At 33.5% G+C, this 17,535-nt stretch overlaps 2 protein-coding genes and 1 pseudogene across 2 annotated transcripts; 2 read left to right on the top strand and 1 right to left on the bottom strand.

The window, feature by feature from the left end:
* The first annotated feature begins 2,536 nt into the window (after positions 1-2,536).
* On the top strand, positions 2,537-6,032 carry LOC117925611 (protein NRT1/ PTR FAMILY 6.2-like). The gene is made up of 6 exons (XM_034844675.1): positions 2,537-2,698; positions 2,777-2,934; positions 3,919-4,136; positions 4,231-4,778; positions 4,977-5,308; positions 5,452-6,032. The coding sequence occupies exons 2-6, from the start codon at positions 2,820-2,822 to the stop codon at positions 6,000-6,002; spliced, it is 1,764 nt and encodes a 587-aa protein (XP_034700566.1). The 5' UTR covers positions 2,537-2,698; positions 2,777-2,819; the 3' UTR covers positions 6,003-6,032.
* Positions 6,033-8,777: 2,745 nt separating this feature from the next.
* Positions 8,778-10,200, top strand: LOC117924794 (annotated as a pseudogene).
* Positions 10,201-15,197: 4,997 nt separating this feature from the next.
* On the bottom strand, positions 15,198-16,759 carry LOC117925445 (probable sugar phosphate/phosphate translocator At5g25400). The gene has a single exon (XM_034844451.1). The coding sequence runs from the start codon at positions 16,613-16,615 to the stop codon at positions 15,563-15,565; it is 1,053 nt and encodes a 350-aa protein (XP_034700342.1). The 5' UTR covers positions 16,616-16,759; the 3' UTR covers positions 15,198-15,562.
* Positions 16,760-17,535: the final 776 nt, after the last annotated feature.

The following is a 17,535-nucleotide window of genomic DNA, read 5'->3' as shown; positions in this document are numbered from 1 at the left end:
TCAGTGTAATTCTAAATTCATTAATGACAATAGTGAAGAGGATTTGGGGAGATAAAGATTGTGGACAAAATTGGCTATCACCTTCCCAACTTGGAATGCAATTAATGGAATGGTTTATGCTAGTGAAGGTGATTAAATTAAGACTTCAATGCCAGCTCACACCCTGATCCGCTCTCATGAATAAAGTATAGAGAGTTAACAAATCAAATCAGTTTTCATATTGTTTCTTGTTATTAAAATTAATATTTTAATTTTATACATTAGTCTTATTAATAAACAAATGACCTAATGGATAACAATAAGAAAATATGGGGATTAGGTGATTTTAGGAAAAACAATTACAAATATTTTTCAATATTTATGCCTACTTTTGTAATAAACAATGATTAAAAATATAGTTATCATATTTATGAAGAATGAAAAATAATATGTTTTAATTGTTTTAATCAATGTTTTCATAATTAGTCATTGAATTGAAAAAGTTATTAATGGTTGAATCGTAGTTGAATTGGTGATATCATAAATATATAATTTATATATTATTTAAAATAAAAATAATTATAAAAATTAAAAATATATATAAATTAAAAATTAATAATATTTATTTTTTATGTTATGCATAAATATAAATTTATTAATATTTTAAATCTTATTAAATGAAATATGTATAATATTTAAACGTGAATATTGAAAATGAAAGAAAATTTAATTATTTAATTTAAACTAATTTTATCATTTTAAACAATATTATATTATTTCTACTTAATATTATAATTTTTTTAGCAATATATATTGTTTACTTTATAAAGCAACAAGTTGGATGTAGCCAAGTGATATGTTAGCTTATATAATGGTTGGGCCCATTTGGATGAATAAAAGGAGAGGGGCATTGAACCATTCCGTTCTTCAATAATGGATTGGTACACCAGTCCTACTGTCAATTCAAACGGTTCATGGTTGATTCAATGGCTAAGTGATTTACAAAATTGAACTGGATCAGGAAGGTCATCAGTTGGATCGATTGGATTGATCGGTCCGATTTGATTTTCGAAATACTGGTTCTAATCATAATATGGTTTAAAAAATAGCCAATATATTTTTTTAATCATAATATATGAAATTATATTATTAAACAAAAATTTAACCACTTCACCTAAAGAATCTATTTCTATGTCTATATGGTATTGTATGTAATTTTTAAAGAATTTCATATGATAAATTATTAAATATAAGATTAAATTTGTAAAAATGATTCATTTTTAGACTTTAATTATTCTCATTGTTTAACAACAAAATAAAACTTATCACTTAAACCTAAGAAAACACCAAATATCTTTCACTCCTACAAATTCAACACTTATTATTTCAATACTCGTAATTTAGTATTAACGTTTTTCGATAATTCATTTTCACTTTTATCAAATACCACCTAAGTAGTTTCATTATGTACAATTTTTGTAAATTATACATTTTCTTTATTCTAATAAAAATTTATAAGAGCTTGTTTTGACCATGATTATAGTAAAAGTGTACAAAAGGCTTCTATAAACACTGATCTCATAAGAATTAGGGAAAATAATTCACATAGCATTTTTGGTAATGTTTAATAAAAAAAATGTTTTAATATTGATAGATTACTAAAAGAATATAAAATTTTATTATAAAAAAATTATAATAAATTAATAAATTTTTCATAGGGAAAGAATATATAAACAAACATGTTGAAAGAATATACATGTAAATATATACATTATTTGAAAAACTAAAAAAATATATGCAAAGAGTTATATTATTAGAAAACACTCCGTCGAATCCTAAAAGAAAATTATATGTAAACAACTAGATTATTATATATAAAAAAATATCTAAACATCTACATATAATCGATTGTGGATTAGAAATCGTTTTTTTATCTCTATAGTTAATATAAAGGTTTTTTCATGTAAAATCCTTATATCTTTTTTTTATTACTTTGATTATTCTTAATATCTTTAGATTTTAATTTGAATTAATTTCTCATCACTTATATTGCAATTTTTAAAAACACTCTTTAACTTTTTGATGTCAACCTATTTGACAAATGATTTTTCAACTTGTAATATTTTATAAAAAAAAAAAATCATATATAATGAAAATAATATCAAACACGTTCTTAATAATATTAAACGCATTTTTATCTAATAAAAAGTAACTAAAAAATCTTTTTATTTATTAATGGTCGAATTAAACATCAATTTTCAAAGTTTTGTATACTCTAATTACATCATTTCCATAAACGCATAATTCTCTAAAATTATACTTTACCATAATTACATCATTTTCCATAGAAGCATAATACTCCAAAATTTTAATTATGATATTAGATTTAGTAACTACTAACTATGTATTAATTTGGTCATTTCCTGTCCACGTGCTGTAATGCAACTTGGATAAAAATAAATAAAAAAGAAAAAAAAGGAAAAAGCGATTTCATCATCCAGATGATAAGTATCGGGTGCGATGATTCGCGGCGGAAGCTCTGAAGAAGTGGAAAAAGTCATGCTCAGATCGATCTATCCCGTGGCATTGGCGGGAAACCTGCGTTGATGTCTAACATCCTACGCACTCTATTGCTCTTACCAGCAACACCCATTCCACTTCCGTCATTTCTGTTCGCGTTTTTCAGTCATTCTTCCATTGCTTCTTCGGCTTTAATCAGGTGGGAACTGTCCTCACCATATCCAAATTCAGAAGCCTGTTTTCATGCTTTCGGAAGAGCCTTACATGAATCTTGCAGGGTATTTGATTAGGTTTTTGTTTATTTTTGCGAGCTTCCGGATATGGAGATGGAGACTGAGGAAAGGAAAGCGCTTGTGCTGGATGCCTATGATTACAAGGGTGCTCCGGCAGATAGGGCTCAAACTGGTGGTTGGGTTTCTGCAGCTACGATCCTTGGTAAATTCCCTTTTCCTTCTTTCTTTCTAAAACGAAAACATTAATGCGAATGCATGGTCGTTCCATAGATGGATGTAGGTAGGTTTCTTTCTAAAATGAAAACATTAATGTGAATGCATGGTGGTTCCATAGATGGATGAAGGTAGGTAGGGAAGGCTGGGATATTCGGTTGGGATCTTTACAAGTAAAGGTGAGAGTCATAGGTCATGTTTGGTTAATAAATAAATAAATAAATAAATAAAACTAAATTAATTAAATATAATTAGTTTTACTGTGATATTTTAGATTTAAAATATAAACAATTTTCTTATTACTTAGTGGAGAGGTTATAAATGTAGTTTTAGGTGATGGGTCTCTTTATATAAAATAAAATGTGGTTTAATATTTTTAGTAATGAACATCTAGTTATAACTTACTAATTTCATCAAGCAAAAAAATGAAAATTTCGAATTAATTTGAGTATGAATGAAAGCTAGAGCTCGAAGAGTACTAAAATAACTTACTAAAATATTATAATAATAGTATATAATTCAATAATATGCCACCATTTGTCCATTCAAGGGAGTGATTAGAGAATCATGCAATAATAGCTATTCTTGTTGCACTAAGTAATCCTATTTCAATCCAATTGAAATTGTTTGCCCCGATGCCCTTCAACTCTAGCCGTCAAACAAAGGACTATCCCATATACTTGATGATGAAGTAGGTCAAGCCCACCACCAAGGTGCAATAAGTCCGCACCAATCTCAGGCAAAGCATTTTCTATCAAGCACATTCCAAGTAAGTATAGACCACACTCAATACAAAAATATTAATCTTAAGCAAATTATCTCTTGAAGAAGCTGGAGGCAACTATTTGAAACTGTCCAGACGGAATTGTAATCTCTATCACCCATCTTAACATTTTGGAAGTGACCTCTCTTTTCATGCACAATATCAAGTTCATGCTTCCATCCCATGATACTAACATCTACCTGAACGTAGGTATTGAAGTATCCGAAAGGTTTACCACGATGGGAATTGCAGTGAACCTGGTGACATATCTAGATAACACAATGCATCAACCTAGTGCAACCTCTTCAACTATTGTAGCCAATTTCTCAGGCGTATCTTTTCTTCTGTGCTTGTTGGGAGGCTGTGTCGCTGATTCTTTTCTAGGCCGGTATTGGACCATAGCCATTTTTGCAGTAATTGAAGCACTGGTAACTATTTTGCAACCACATTGTTTCAATTATTGTTGAAATTTCAATTGGTCACTATATTGATGAATAGATGACAACTAACTATATTGAATAGGGTGCATGCGTCTTAGCCATCTCCGCAACACTGTCACACCTGCGCCCGCCTCCTTGCAACCCTTCGGTAGCTATCAAGTGCGTAAAAGCCAACAATTTGCAAATGGGTGTTTTCTTTTTAGGTCTATTTGCAATGGCACTCGGAATTGGGGGAGTTAAATCCAGTGTTTCGGCACTAGGGACAGACCAGTTTGATCAGACGGATGAGAAGGAAAAAACTCAAATGGAATACTTCTTTAACAGATTTTACTTCCTCATCAATATTGGAACTATTCTAGCTGTTACGTTACTTGTTTACATACAAGACGAAGTGAGTCGCGGTGTGGGATATGGGATTTGTTCGGCTGCTATGCTTATGGCAGTCATAGTATTTTTATCGAGAACTAGAAGATATAGGTATAAGAAACTTACGGGAAGCCCATTGATTCAAGTTATTCAAGTCATCGTGGCTGCGATAAAGAAAAGAAAGCTTGAGTTTCCATCTGATTTAAGCTTATTGTATGAGGATTCTTCTGCAAAATCAAAGATTTGTCGTACAGATCAGTTTCGGTAAGTAGCTTGTCATCTTGATTTCGTCTTTTTGACATGGATTTTGCTTCTCTGTTTTTGTAAATCTAGAAGCATATTTGCTTCTGTTACTTGAAAACTGTTGTTTAGAATAGGTTTATGAACAAAAAGCTCAAAACGTCATCATGTTTTCTTCATATTTTCCAGGACGTTTCTGTGAATTATGCTCTTTTATGATAGGTGGTTGGACAAGGCGACTATCAGAAGCGATGGGGATCTTGGAAAAAATGGATCAGAAACTCCAAATCCGTTGAGACTAAGCACGGTGACAAGGGTGGAAGAGCTAAAAATGATGATCAGACTACTGCCAATTTGGGCCACAACAATCATTTTTTGGTGTGTTCATGCACAAGTGATAACTTTCTCGGTGCAGCAAGCTGCTTCTATGGACAGATCTATTGGAAAATTTCATGTGCCAGCAGCCTCATTTACTGTCTTCTTTATTGGGGCAACAATGATCACTCTCGCCCTTTATGACCGCCTGGTCATGAAGAAATCAAGAGGGAGTCGAGGTAAATTCATGCAAATCAAAATAATAGAATGTCCACAGCTGGTCATGATAACTAATATTATACTCCCGCCTCTTCTTTCACATCCTTTCACATTGTTATAACATTTGTTCATTATCATGGGTTTAAATATTCTTGTTGATCAGGTCTCACAAATTTGCAAAAGATAGGGCTAGGCCTTGCAATCTCTGTAATAGCAATGGCAGTTGCAGCAGCTATGGAGCAGAAGCGTTTGAAAGTTATTAGAGCCAACAGAAACACCCCTACTTCAACTCTGCCCTTAACCGCCTTCATATTGATTCCTCAGTTTGCAATTGTTGGTATTGCAGAGGCCTTTATGTACAGTGGCCAGCTTGCTTTCTTCATTAGTGAGGCACCAAAAGGGATGAAAGCAATCAGCAACAGCCTCTTCCTCACTACTATATCTTTCGGTTACTTTGTGACTACCATCTTGGTCGACCTCATAAAGAAAATTACACCAGGCAAAGATGGTGGACACGGTTGGCTAGCCCCTAAGATTAACGACAGCAGATTGGATTATTTCTATGCTCTTATTAGTGTGTTGAGCTTCATCAACTTAGGACTGTATCTTGTTTGTGCTAGATGGTACAAGCCCAACTCCAGTGAAAATGCCAAGGATAGTGATGTTAATGCTTCTCATGATGAAGAAAAGCCACAGGATGTTGCAAATTCATAATTCATTAGATGCTTCTTATGGATGTCAACTAAGGATCATAAGTAAATTGCTCCCTATTGTTAATCATTTGATAATCAACGCCATCCTTTGATAAATGATCACTAGAGTCAGACTCAATAAAATTTGATCAATATCTTTTTTTTTTTTTTATGTAAAAGTGGATAACCGAACTAAAAATTCTCTTTCTTTATCATTAATTGAATCAAGTGTTCACATCCGGGATTCTAATTTTTCGTCAATCCAATCACCATTTACATTTTTTTTTTCTTATCAATGAAAAGATCTTTTTAATTATGTAACTTAGACATCTTGTATTCCTTGAAAAAAGTGATTCAATTGATGTAAGATGCCTAAAGCAAATAATTTGGAACCTTGTAATATGTATTCAATAAGCTAGAAAGATCCTTATATGGTTTAAACGGTCCAAGCGCATGTAGTGCAATCAGCTCGGTGAATATTTATTAAGAAAACTATGTGTAGAATCTTATTTGCTCATGAATATTCATTGAGAACTCAACAATAGAATTTGCAATTATTGTATCATATTTGGATAATTTGAATTTTTTTGAAACCCTAAAATCTCACAAGGATAACTTATTTGAATAGATAAGGTAAATTTTGATCCAACTAACTTGTGTAAGTCTATTAGCCCAATCCTAACCCATGCATTTTTCTAACCTAACCCTAACCAAATTCAACTCGAGCTTGGAAGAAGAGGTTTGGAATGAGCAACTTAAATTACAAATCAAGTTGAGTTGGGCTTTAAACAACGGGAGAATTATGTTTTGGGGGTAGATGAGCCCCAAAATTAACAAAAGGTCCATGTAATTCTTCAAATTGAGCCCAAGACCTAATGAAAGTATGGAAATTGAGTTGAAGGATATCATCCTTCAGTATTTCCAAAAATGCCCTTTGTTGATTTTGAGAAAAAAAAAATTAATATTTTTGAAAATTACTTTTATTTAATTTAATATTTTTTTATGTAATTTAATATTTTTTAAAAATAAATTTATTTAATTTAATATTTTTTAAAAATAAATTTATTTAATTTAATATTTAAAAAAAATTAATTTAATATTTTTAAAATACTTTAATTTAATTTAATATTTTTGAAAAAAATATTATTTAATTTAATATTTTTGAAAACTACTTTTATTTAATTTAGTATTTTTGAAAAAAAATTATTTAACTTAATTTTATAAAATATTTTATATGTGTTCTTAAATGGTATATTTGTCCATTACTATTTCATATCCTTCAACTCAATTTGAAGAGTTACATAGACCTTTTGTTAATTTGGGGGTCCATCTACCCCCAAAACATAATTATCCCTTAAACAAATGTGATTTTTCTTAATTAAGCTTGTGTTGACTATTAGTCCAGCCTAACATGCTCAAGTTACACTCCTAAGTAAAATGATTATAACAAAGCAAATAATTTTCTTAAAATATAAATAATTAATAATAAATGAAAATAACATAATACCAAATTTATTTCATCATCAACTTTATTTTTTTTTATCAAAATCATTTAAAGAAATGTAATATTAATTTTTAAATTTTTCTCATTAACAAGTTAATAAAAGTTTTATTAAACATTAAATAACAATTATTTAAGTCAAAATAGATTTTTTATAAGAACTTTTCAAAAGTCAAGCCAAATATAACAATTATTTGCTCCTTTTTTTTCTTGAACAAATTCTTATAAATCACCCCCAAAAAAAAAACCTTCTAAAAGGAAAAAAATGAGTAGGAATAGGAAAATTTATTATTTTTGAAACTCAAGCCAATTTCTTTCCCAAACTTAATTAAAGCAAACGGTTATTGCCAATTTTTCTTTATTTGAAGAATAGAGCTAAAGAAAGTTTGCTTTAAAGTAAAAAAGCGAAATTATTAGAATAATTTGACTTTCTAAAAATATTCTTAGAAATAAAACCCTTACTTTGATTAATGAAATTAACAACCCTTTCTTTCTTGAATTCAACCTTAATAATACCTTTATCATGTATAGAGAAAGAGAGGGAGAGGAATTTTATGAATTGTTTCTCTAAGGAATTATCCAATAGCATGGTAAGTAAATATTTGAAAAAAAAAATTAATTTCAAAATCCATTATGGATTCATAATTTTATGCTTTACAAAGTTTATCTAGTTATGGCTGTTGTCTAAATTAGATAAAATATACATGGGATTGTTTTTTTTATATTTTTTCAAATTAAGATGTTAAAACCCACTTTTCCCCTCTTATTTATTGCCAATTGAGCTCAATGTTTTAAGTAAGACATGTCAATTCCTTTTTTTTTTTCCTAAAACACATAATAATTAACACTTATATTTTCTACTCGTAAAAATAAAAATTAAAAATTGTAAATATGCAAAAAAAATCTCATTATTTAGGTGTTGCACATTTTTTCTTTCTTTCAATTTTAAAAACATAAAGCACAAATAGAAACTGGAATGAGACATTTTTAATAAAACTCAAAAAATGGAACCCTAATTTCTGCACGTGAATTGCTAGGTTTTTGAAGTGGTTGCTTTATTACGGTTTGACATTATCGCCAATGGCTCGACTGATTTTTCAAAATATAAATGTCATTTTTAAGGGATAAGGAGCCAATTCACCAGTCTTTCAATTTCTACTACTACTATAAAATTTTCAAATATCATCCAAATGTTCTAAGAAAGGCCTGGAGAGGCAATCAAAAAGATTCCCACAGCATTTTTGCCTAAAAAGATCTCTTCTTTTTTCAAAATTTTTGGTAGATATAGCTGTGGAAATGGAGAAATCTATTGTATCAGATGCCTTTGATTATAAGGGTGCTCCTGCTGATAGGGCTAAAACTGGTGGTTGGGTGTCTGCTGCTATGATTCTTTGCAAGTTCTCTCTTCTTCTTTATTTATTTATTCGAAATGAGTGAGTTTGGAGGTAGGCATATGCTTAATGAAAATGATTCACAGACCATTTTGTAGTAACCGGAAAGATTCATTTGTCTAAAGGTATTGAAATATGCGAGAGGCTTTCCACGCTGGGAATTGCAGTGAACATGGTGACATATCTAGTAGGAATAATGCACATACCCAGTGCAACTGCTTCAGTCATTGTAGGATATTTATCAGGATCCAGTTATCTTCTGTGCTTGTTGGAAGGCTTGCCGATTCTTTTCTAGGCTGGTATTGGACTATACCGGTCTTTATTCAATTATTCCTATTCTCATACTGATGAAAATAAGACGATGCAGGAACTTCATTCCAATATTGCTAGAATTTGAATGGATCATTTTATGTAGGGTTCTTGCATTTTGGCCATTTCTGCAAACCTTCCAAACCTGCAGCCGCCCCCTAGCAACCCAGAACTAGGTGTCAAATGTGAAGAAGCCAGCACTCTGCAAATGGCTGTTTTCTATATAGCTATGTATACATTTGGAGTAGGGGTTTGTGGAGTGAAATCATGTGTACTTTTCAGCACTAGAAAGAAAAAACTCAAATGGCATACTTCAACAGATTCTAGCTCCTCATCAGCATTGGAACCATACTGGCTGTTACAGAGATTGTTCACACTTAAGATGAATTGAGTCGTGGCTGAGGACATGGCATTTGCTCTGCTTCTATGTTTGTTCCGTTCCTTGTGTTTTTATCAAAGACTAAAAGATATAGGCACAAGAAATCGATGTCCTCCAAGTTATAGTTGCTGCTATAAGGAAAAGGAAGCTTGAGTTTCCATCTAGTGCTCGCTTACTGCATGATAATTCTCCCAAGTAATTGAGAATTCATCATGCATATCAGTTTCACTATGTAGTTGATCATAGATAACATCTTCTTAGTTTCCTTGTTTTGAAAATCTTGGACATAAGTTGGGTTTTCCTTATTAAATATAAAGCACATGCTGTAACAAGATATTTTTTCTGCAACAAGTGGTAGGACAAGTAGAGTATCAAAACCAGTGGGGATTACAAAATGGAAGGATCTGAAAAACCAAATCCATGGAGGCTATGTACAGTGACTAGGGTGGAGGAGCTAAAAATGATCGTTAGAATTCTTCCAATCTGGGCAACAACGATCTTTTATTGTACTGTACATGCACAAATGGTAACCTCCTCTGTGCAGCAAGCTGCTACCCTAGATAGATCTATTCGAAAATTCAAGTACCTCCAGCTTCGTTCTTTGTCTTCTTCACTGGGATCTCCACTGGGACAACAATGATCACTCTCGCCATTTATGACCATTTGATTATGTCTTCTGTTTCACTCTGTTTCCTTTGTTCATGATCAATTAGTCCAGTAATGACCTCCTCTGTTTGTAATATTTGGTATTGCAGGGGCCTTTATATACCGTGGCCAGCTTGCTTTCTTCATTAGTGGATGAAAGCAATCAGCGACAGCCTCTTCCTCACAACTATGGCTTTAGCTTACTTTCTGACGAGCATCTGGGTCGACATCATAAAGGAAATTACAGGAGGCAAAAATGGAGGACATGATTGGCTGGCCCCTAAGATTAATGATCACTTGATTTTTCATCGTTTATTAGATCAGAACAAAATTTATAACCTAATTCACTATTTTAGAGTAGTTTGTACCCAATCAAAAATAGTTTTAGTACAAACTACTGTAGTATAGTGATTTTTAGGTTTCGTCCATTAAAATGGATTATTCTCTATAATTAAGGCTTAAATGAGATGATAAAAAATGATTGTGATCAAGTGAAATTGATTTGAAAATTCATGTAGAAAAATCAAATTAACAATGGTCTAAATTTGAGAAGAAAAATGAAATCTAAAATATAAGAAAATTAATAGGAGGTGAAATTCTCGGAGTTAGGATTTTCTAGAAAACAATTTTCATAATGAATAGATGTTAAGATCTAATTTTCATCAAGTTAGATTGAAAACATAAATTTTCATCTAAACCCATTTTTGATTTAGCGTTAGATCTAGATCTAATTTCTCTTCAAATTAGGTCATTTAATACAAAAGATCAATTCAAATCATATATTCAATTCATCTTAAATTATCTTCCAATGATTCACACAATGCAACTATTCAATCTCATCAAATCTAACTTTAAGAATTTGATGAATCTACCTAGTTTGCATTGTAGTAATCATCCAAGACAATTTGATGAGAAAAATCCTCAAAATTCAATTAATCAATCAATTGGATCAAATTACATTTGCAATTCGAACTCATTTCTCTAATTCACCATAGATCTTGCCTCTAGATCCTCCTTCCTCCCAGAAAAACGAGATTTAGCCCCTCATGCTTGAGCTTTGGTCTCAAAAGGCATGTTTGGCTAGTGAGAAAATGAAGGAAAGTAGAGAATTCTATAGAAAGAGGAAATCTAGAAAATTCTATAATTAGAAATGTCTAAAAAAAATTTAAATGAGAAAATCAAGTTTCTATTTATAAGTCAAGGTCAAGTGGACACTTGACATCATCTAAGAGATCTTCTAGAGGCTTTTCACCAAGAAATCTGGAGTTTAGTAATAAAATAGTCATTTCACATGAGATCCAACAATTTCGCATGATTGTGCGAAATCAAAAATGTAATAGTAGCAAGTTATGCCTTCCTGGAGCATTTCGCACGACTATGCGAAATTTTCGCATGATCATGCGAAATCAACCTTGAGGTTCCCCTTTTGTTTGCAGCAAAAATTCCTTTTGGTCCATTTCGCATAGTCATGTGAGATTTTCGCATGATCATGCGAAACGGAAATATTTAATTTTTCAACTCCTTTTTGTCATTTTTTTTCCATTTCTTTCTTTTGAATCCACCTCAATCAACTCTAAATCCCGGTCCAAACCAATTGCATTACTTCTTTCATTATGCATTTGGATCATCATCAACTTTATTTGTTCTCTTTAATTTAATTAATCTCTTTTATCACCAATTTATCAAAATCATGTTTTGAAATGACTCCAAAACTTCATAAAACTAGTTAGTAACTCTTGCAAGAGTAATAACATGTTAATTGTGTTTTAAGCATAATTACTACTCAAAAGATGTAAAACTCATGATAATTATTATCTAAAATATGCTCTTTTTGAGTAGTAATCAATTAACAACAGCAAATTGGATTATTTTTATGGTCTTCTTAGTGTGTTGAGCTTCATCAAAAACTCGAGCAAAAATGCTCTACATAGGGATGTTAATGATTCTCATGAAGAAGAAAAGCTATAATGCTAACTTAAGGGTAGAGACATTTATTGTTAATTCCTTTACGCTATGTTTAGTTAAGAAAAAAAAATATTAAGAAAAATTATTTTTTCATGTCTGATTTTATCATGAAAAATATATAAAAAAAATCAAATATAATAATAATTAGTTAGACAATGTATTTTTTTAAATCTATTTTTTATTTTATTTCACTTATTTCTTTTTAATTTTCCTCTTTATTTTCTTTCTCTCACATTCTCCTTCAAATTTGCTAGGAATCAAACAGTGTTGAGGTATTGAAGTTGTGGCTTCCTTTACTGCACAAGTTCCTTGTTACTTCATTAGGATTACTTAGAGAACTCCACAAAACATGACCGGAGGGTCGACTACAAGAAGCAAGGCTTCGTAAACTCGAAGCCACAATCTGATTATTTCAGTGAGATCGAAGTCACAATCTGTGTTTTAAATCACATTGTATAGTAGTAAAAGAAACAATTGTTTGTTGATGGGTTGTTCTCACAGATTCCTAAACATGGTTCCAAATTTTTTGTTCAGATTCTACTCAGCTTTGCAAAGAATAGAGATTGGCTTTTCCTTCTCCATGATAGGTAGCTGCGGCATTTTTTTTGTGCCACACCAACACATAATAATCAGCCTCGTCCTCAAAATTATTTCGCCTGGTTTAGTGTTATGGTGACCATAGTGAAGAAAGTCTGTGGGGGCAAAGATGGACACACAATTGGGTAGTCTAGCAGCTTAACAAGAGCAGAGCAGATTGGGCGTTTTCTATCGGCTTTTAAATGTGTTCTCGCCTCTGCTAAATTGGGGTTCATGTTGTTTCACTAGTTATACAAGACAAATGCATCCATGGATACTGAAATTATATTTTCCCCTCCAGCAGAAAATACCTAAAACCTTTTGTTTACTTTTGCATATCGACAAACGGCTGCCCCTTTTTTTGTCTTCACTGCACAGCAGCACAGGTTTCTTATTCGGAGAAGTAGCAAATTTTTTGGTAGCCCCTGGCAGACGACTTGTATAAAGCCGCCCATGAAGCTTTTCTAGGAGAGACATTAACATCACTATCCATCTGATTTGGAATTTTCGCCTAAGTTTGGCTTGTGTCATGCTGTTTCACACCTAGAGGAGGAAATTTGTATGCAATTTTATTCTTAATTTATCATATATTTGCTGTAGGCCTCTCGGCTCATTACCAATAATACCATCAGGATGGAGAGAATAATCCACGTACGTGGCAGAAATTCCACAATAATACCATTTTTTTTCCATAAGCAACAGTGCAAGACATTTATTCTACAAGAAAAAGTCCAAGAGACTTAAAAGTAATGAACGGCAAATCACCCGACTCATAGCTACCAATAAGCCTAAAGCATACAAAAGACTGAGGAAATGGGTTTTCCAATAAGAAAAATACAAGGATGACTCATCTGTCTAGCCTACAGGTCCTTTTCCAATAACAAAAGCTTGGACCTTCCCCAGAAGGAAACAGGAAACATACCCTCTAAGGGCGGCAAGCAAGCATATTCCACCATTTATTCGTTGCTGATAATTTCTACTTCCCAGTTCAACAACACTTTCTGATGAGAGTTAAGCAGAGATAATTAAAAGTGAAGAGATGCAGCAAGTTCAGCAGTTGGCTTCCGAGGAATAAGGAATGCCGCAGGCTCTGTATTAGGAAGATACAATAGCGTGGTGAAGATGGTCTCCTAGCAATTGCCAGCAACAAGGAAATGAAGCCTGGTTTACTTTTTTTGGTTAGGTTATATGAGTACCATCCTTAGAACATTCAACTTTGGTAATCAACAAGACCCTCCACTTTTGGGAGGAAACTTGGACTATTTTTTCAGTAGGTTTGTAAAAGCATCATAGTTTGTTGAACATGTTTGAAAAATCAGCATGGTCCACCAGTTTGGTTGAAACCTAAAAGAAACTCATCTTGATATTTTGTTGCTAGTTTGACACTTCAAAAGCTATGTTCATATCTCATTCACTTAAAGTCAAATTCATCCCACTGATTTGGCAGAAAAGATGGATTCAAGTCGATATTTTGTGAATAGGGACGTACTATTAGGGAAAAGATGAACCTTAAAATGTAGGGCATGAAGCACTCCAATAGGCCGAAAAGAGGACATATATAATGACAAATAAACTAAACCTTTAGGACGGTAACAACCTGTGGAAAAATCAATCAAAGATAAGCCGCTCTCCCCTGGGGAGTTCCTAGAACCACACAAACAAAAACGAGTAAGATAGAGTTCTGTCGATCTCCTGCTATAACAGCACCACTCTTTCAAAGTCTTCATATCCCACTACCAAAACAATTAATACCCATAAAAAATATAACCAGCCTCAGAATACTACATATATAGGGCCGGCATAATGGATCGAAGGATCAGAGCACAGACAAGTGGATCTATTTGTATCTTTTGAGAAAAAGTCTGGATATCTATAGAAATCATTGGGATCAATGTGGAATGGATCATTAGTCATTCCACAAATCAAGTTGCAAATCATCATGCCAGGGTTGGGCAAAAGTGTGGTGGGAACCACAGACCAGACTAGTTTGCATTTACTTCAACCTCCATTGCTCCAACCTTACCTCGTGGAAAAAACATATCCTGAGGAAGCACTAGAATAAGATCTGGTTTCGCCTGGAGATATGCAATTTCGGTAACCCAAGAAAACTCAACTTGTTACAGCACCCCCACCCCCTTTGTTATCTGATGGCAATTTTCTTTATCAACTAGATTATGGTATAAATGATAGGAAACCAAGATATCTTAGTCCCAACAACCGAGACATGATCAATTTTCTGAAAGGGGCAAGTCTTTCACCCATACCAGTTCCAGCAGTTCTGTCATCCGATCATTAATAGGCTATCATATTTTAAATCACCGGATCCAGAAAGATTAGAGCCTTCCAAGCTTGATGAACTCCATATTGAACAGTTTAAACTTTTCATTTTGTTTAATATTATTCTAAGCATCAGCTGCCATTTGCGTCAAAATAAAAACTAAGAACAAGGTAGCATCAACAAAAACAGAACCGAGAAGATTTAAAAACCCCAATAGGAAGAGTTCCAAAATATGTAGGACATTTCACCGTAGAGCAGACACAAAGTGCTCTCAACGTTTTTTTTTTCTCTAATCACAGATAATAATGATTACATAAGCCAAGTACCATGGAGTAAAAATAAACAAGAAGAACAAAATAGCAGGAAAAGGGGATAAATTAAAGAGAATTATAAGAGCATATACCCATGACAAAACCTGCCACATTCTGATGAGCAATCTAATTAAGATCCGTTTTTAGCTGCAAATCATCAAAGCCCTTTTTCTCTTGCAGATCCATTTTCTTTTCCACTCCCTTTTAGCTTTCAATTAGTTACCAAATCAACCCTGTGATTCGGTTCGCCTACCTGATCCTTCCCCTTCCCTCTCCTGCAACAACCTCCCGGCCTCCTCATCAGCCTGGGCCGCCTTCTTCTGTGCCTCCTTCGCTTTCAATGCCTGCAATTTGGAATGATTATAGTAGGCCACCCCTAGGAATGCAAGCCCGTAGCCGACCAAGTTCACCGGCGTCACTGTGTCCTTGATTACGGACCACGAAAATGCAATCAACAGCCAATCCTTTACAACCCCAGCAACGTTCATGGTCAAAGCCGAGGTCTTTCCTACCAGCAAAAACACCGCCAAGTTCAAGGCGAAAGCACAAAGCGAATTGGTCCCGAAAATCACAAAATCTAAATGAAAACTCGAATTCTGCTTCAAAACGGGGAATTCCACAATGATCCAAGGAATAAACAGAAATCCCAAGCAGCAAGGAGCCACGTAGTAAAGCGAAGTGATCGGATTTAGGGTGATGCCCTTGGAAGTCAACAAGATCTGGATCAAGACCAAGCGTGTGGCCTCGAAGGCGACGGCACCCAGCTGCAGAATCACGCCCCAAGAATCGAATCGCGCCTCGCCGTAAGCCGCGATGGCCACTCCGACCGAGATCGAGACCATGTTCACCATCGTATCAGTCTTGAAACTGTCCTTCTTGAAGAGAACACCGATGGAGTAGACCGCAACAGGCATCAGAGCCTTGAGCATCTGAATGAAGGAAACCGAGAGATAAATATACGCCGAGTTCGAGAACCACAGCGAGAGCGAGTACAGAGCTCCGATTGGAACCACAGACGAGATGTAAAGCTCACGCGACATCGCAACCGGCTCCACCAGCTTGAGCACCCGCACTAGAAGGTACGCAAGAGAGGAACAAAACGCCATATGGATCATAGTAAGCGAGATCGGAAAGGGCCAGTTGTACATCTTACGATCGAGTATGTACTTGTTGTACACGATGACAGTAAAGCTGAGGAAGATCCAAATCCCAACATAGGCATATGACAGCAGGATCTTCTTCATCACGCCCTCGCTGAGAGACGACGCCCCTTTCCCCATTGTTGCAGGCCTCCAAAAAAACCCTAACCCTAACCAAGGATTTTGGGGGGGTTTCTGTGAGAGAGAGATGCAGAAGAAGCCTGGCACCGGCAAGGGAGAGAGAGAAACGGAGACTTTACTTATTGGGCTTGAAGGGATGATGCAAGCGGACAACTTAAGAAAAATATAAACCCCTGATGGGCCTTTTAAAATCCTATTTTTTTACCCACTGTTGACCTTGACTAATGGACTTTTCATCCTTCTGAATTAATTACGCTCATTTTTAAAATTAAAAACAATATTTTTTCCAATATTTTTTATCAAAATTAGAAATATTACCCAACATAACCTTAAAACCTTATCTTTTACAAAGAAAATCCATAAGTATCCATTTAAATCTCCATGCCTAATTTCTTTTTCTTTTTTTTTTCAAGATATTAATAAATTTATGAAAAAAGATTAATATCCAAAATATTTTATCATATGATGGGCACACAAATGATTCATAAGTAGTAACATTAAGGGTAGAAATTTACCATATGGTTTTTTACCATATGGTTTAGAAATTTACCATTTAAGAAATAAAAATAAATTTTTTTCCAATGGAATTTGAAGTAAATATATAAATTTTTAAAGGGAGTGGGTGAGGGTTGGAAACGCTCTATTCCGAATACTGTGTCACGCTTAACCCATTCCCTAATGTTAATTGGTCACTAGCATTTGGATTTATTAGGGCTTGTTGACCCAATTATAAAAAATGAACATGGAAAGTGATTGGGTTGGCGTAAGAATTGGGTTTGCGGCCACCACCTTCACTTGGGTGCAAGCCAATTCAAACTTCTAATTGGATTTCTCAAAGTGGGAGTAGTCAAGAGGGTGAAAATGCACTTGGCTTTCCATTTTTTTATTGTTTATATTAAGAAAATATAATATTTATCTTT

This window comes from Vitis riparia, chromosome 11 (genome assembly GCF_004353265.1).
Source record: "Vitis riparia cultivar Riparia Gloire de Montpellier isolate 1030 chromosome 11, EGFV_Vit.rip_1.0, whole genome shotgun sequence".
Lineage (NCBI taxonomy): Eukaryota > Viridiplantae > Streptophyta > Magnoliopsida > Vitales > Vitaceae > Vitis > Vitis riparia.
This window is presented reverse-complemented; position numbering and strand designations above follow the sequence as displayed.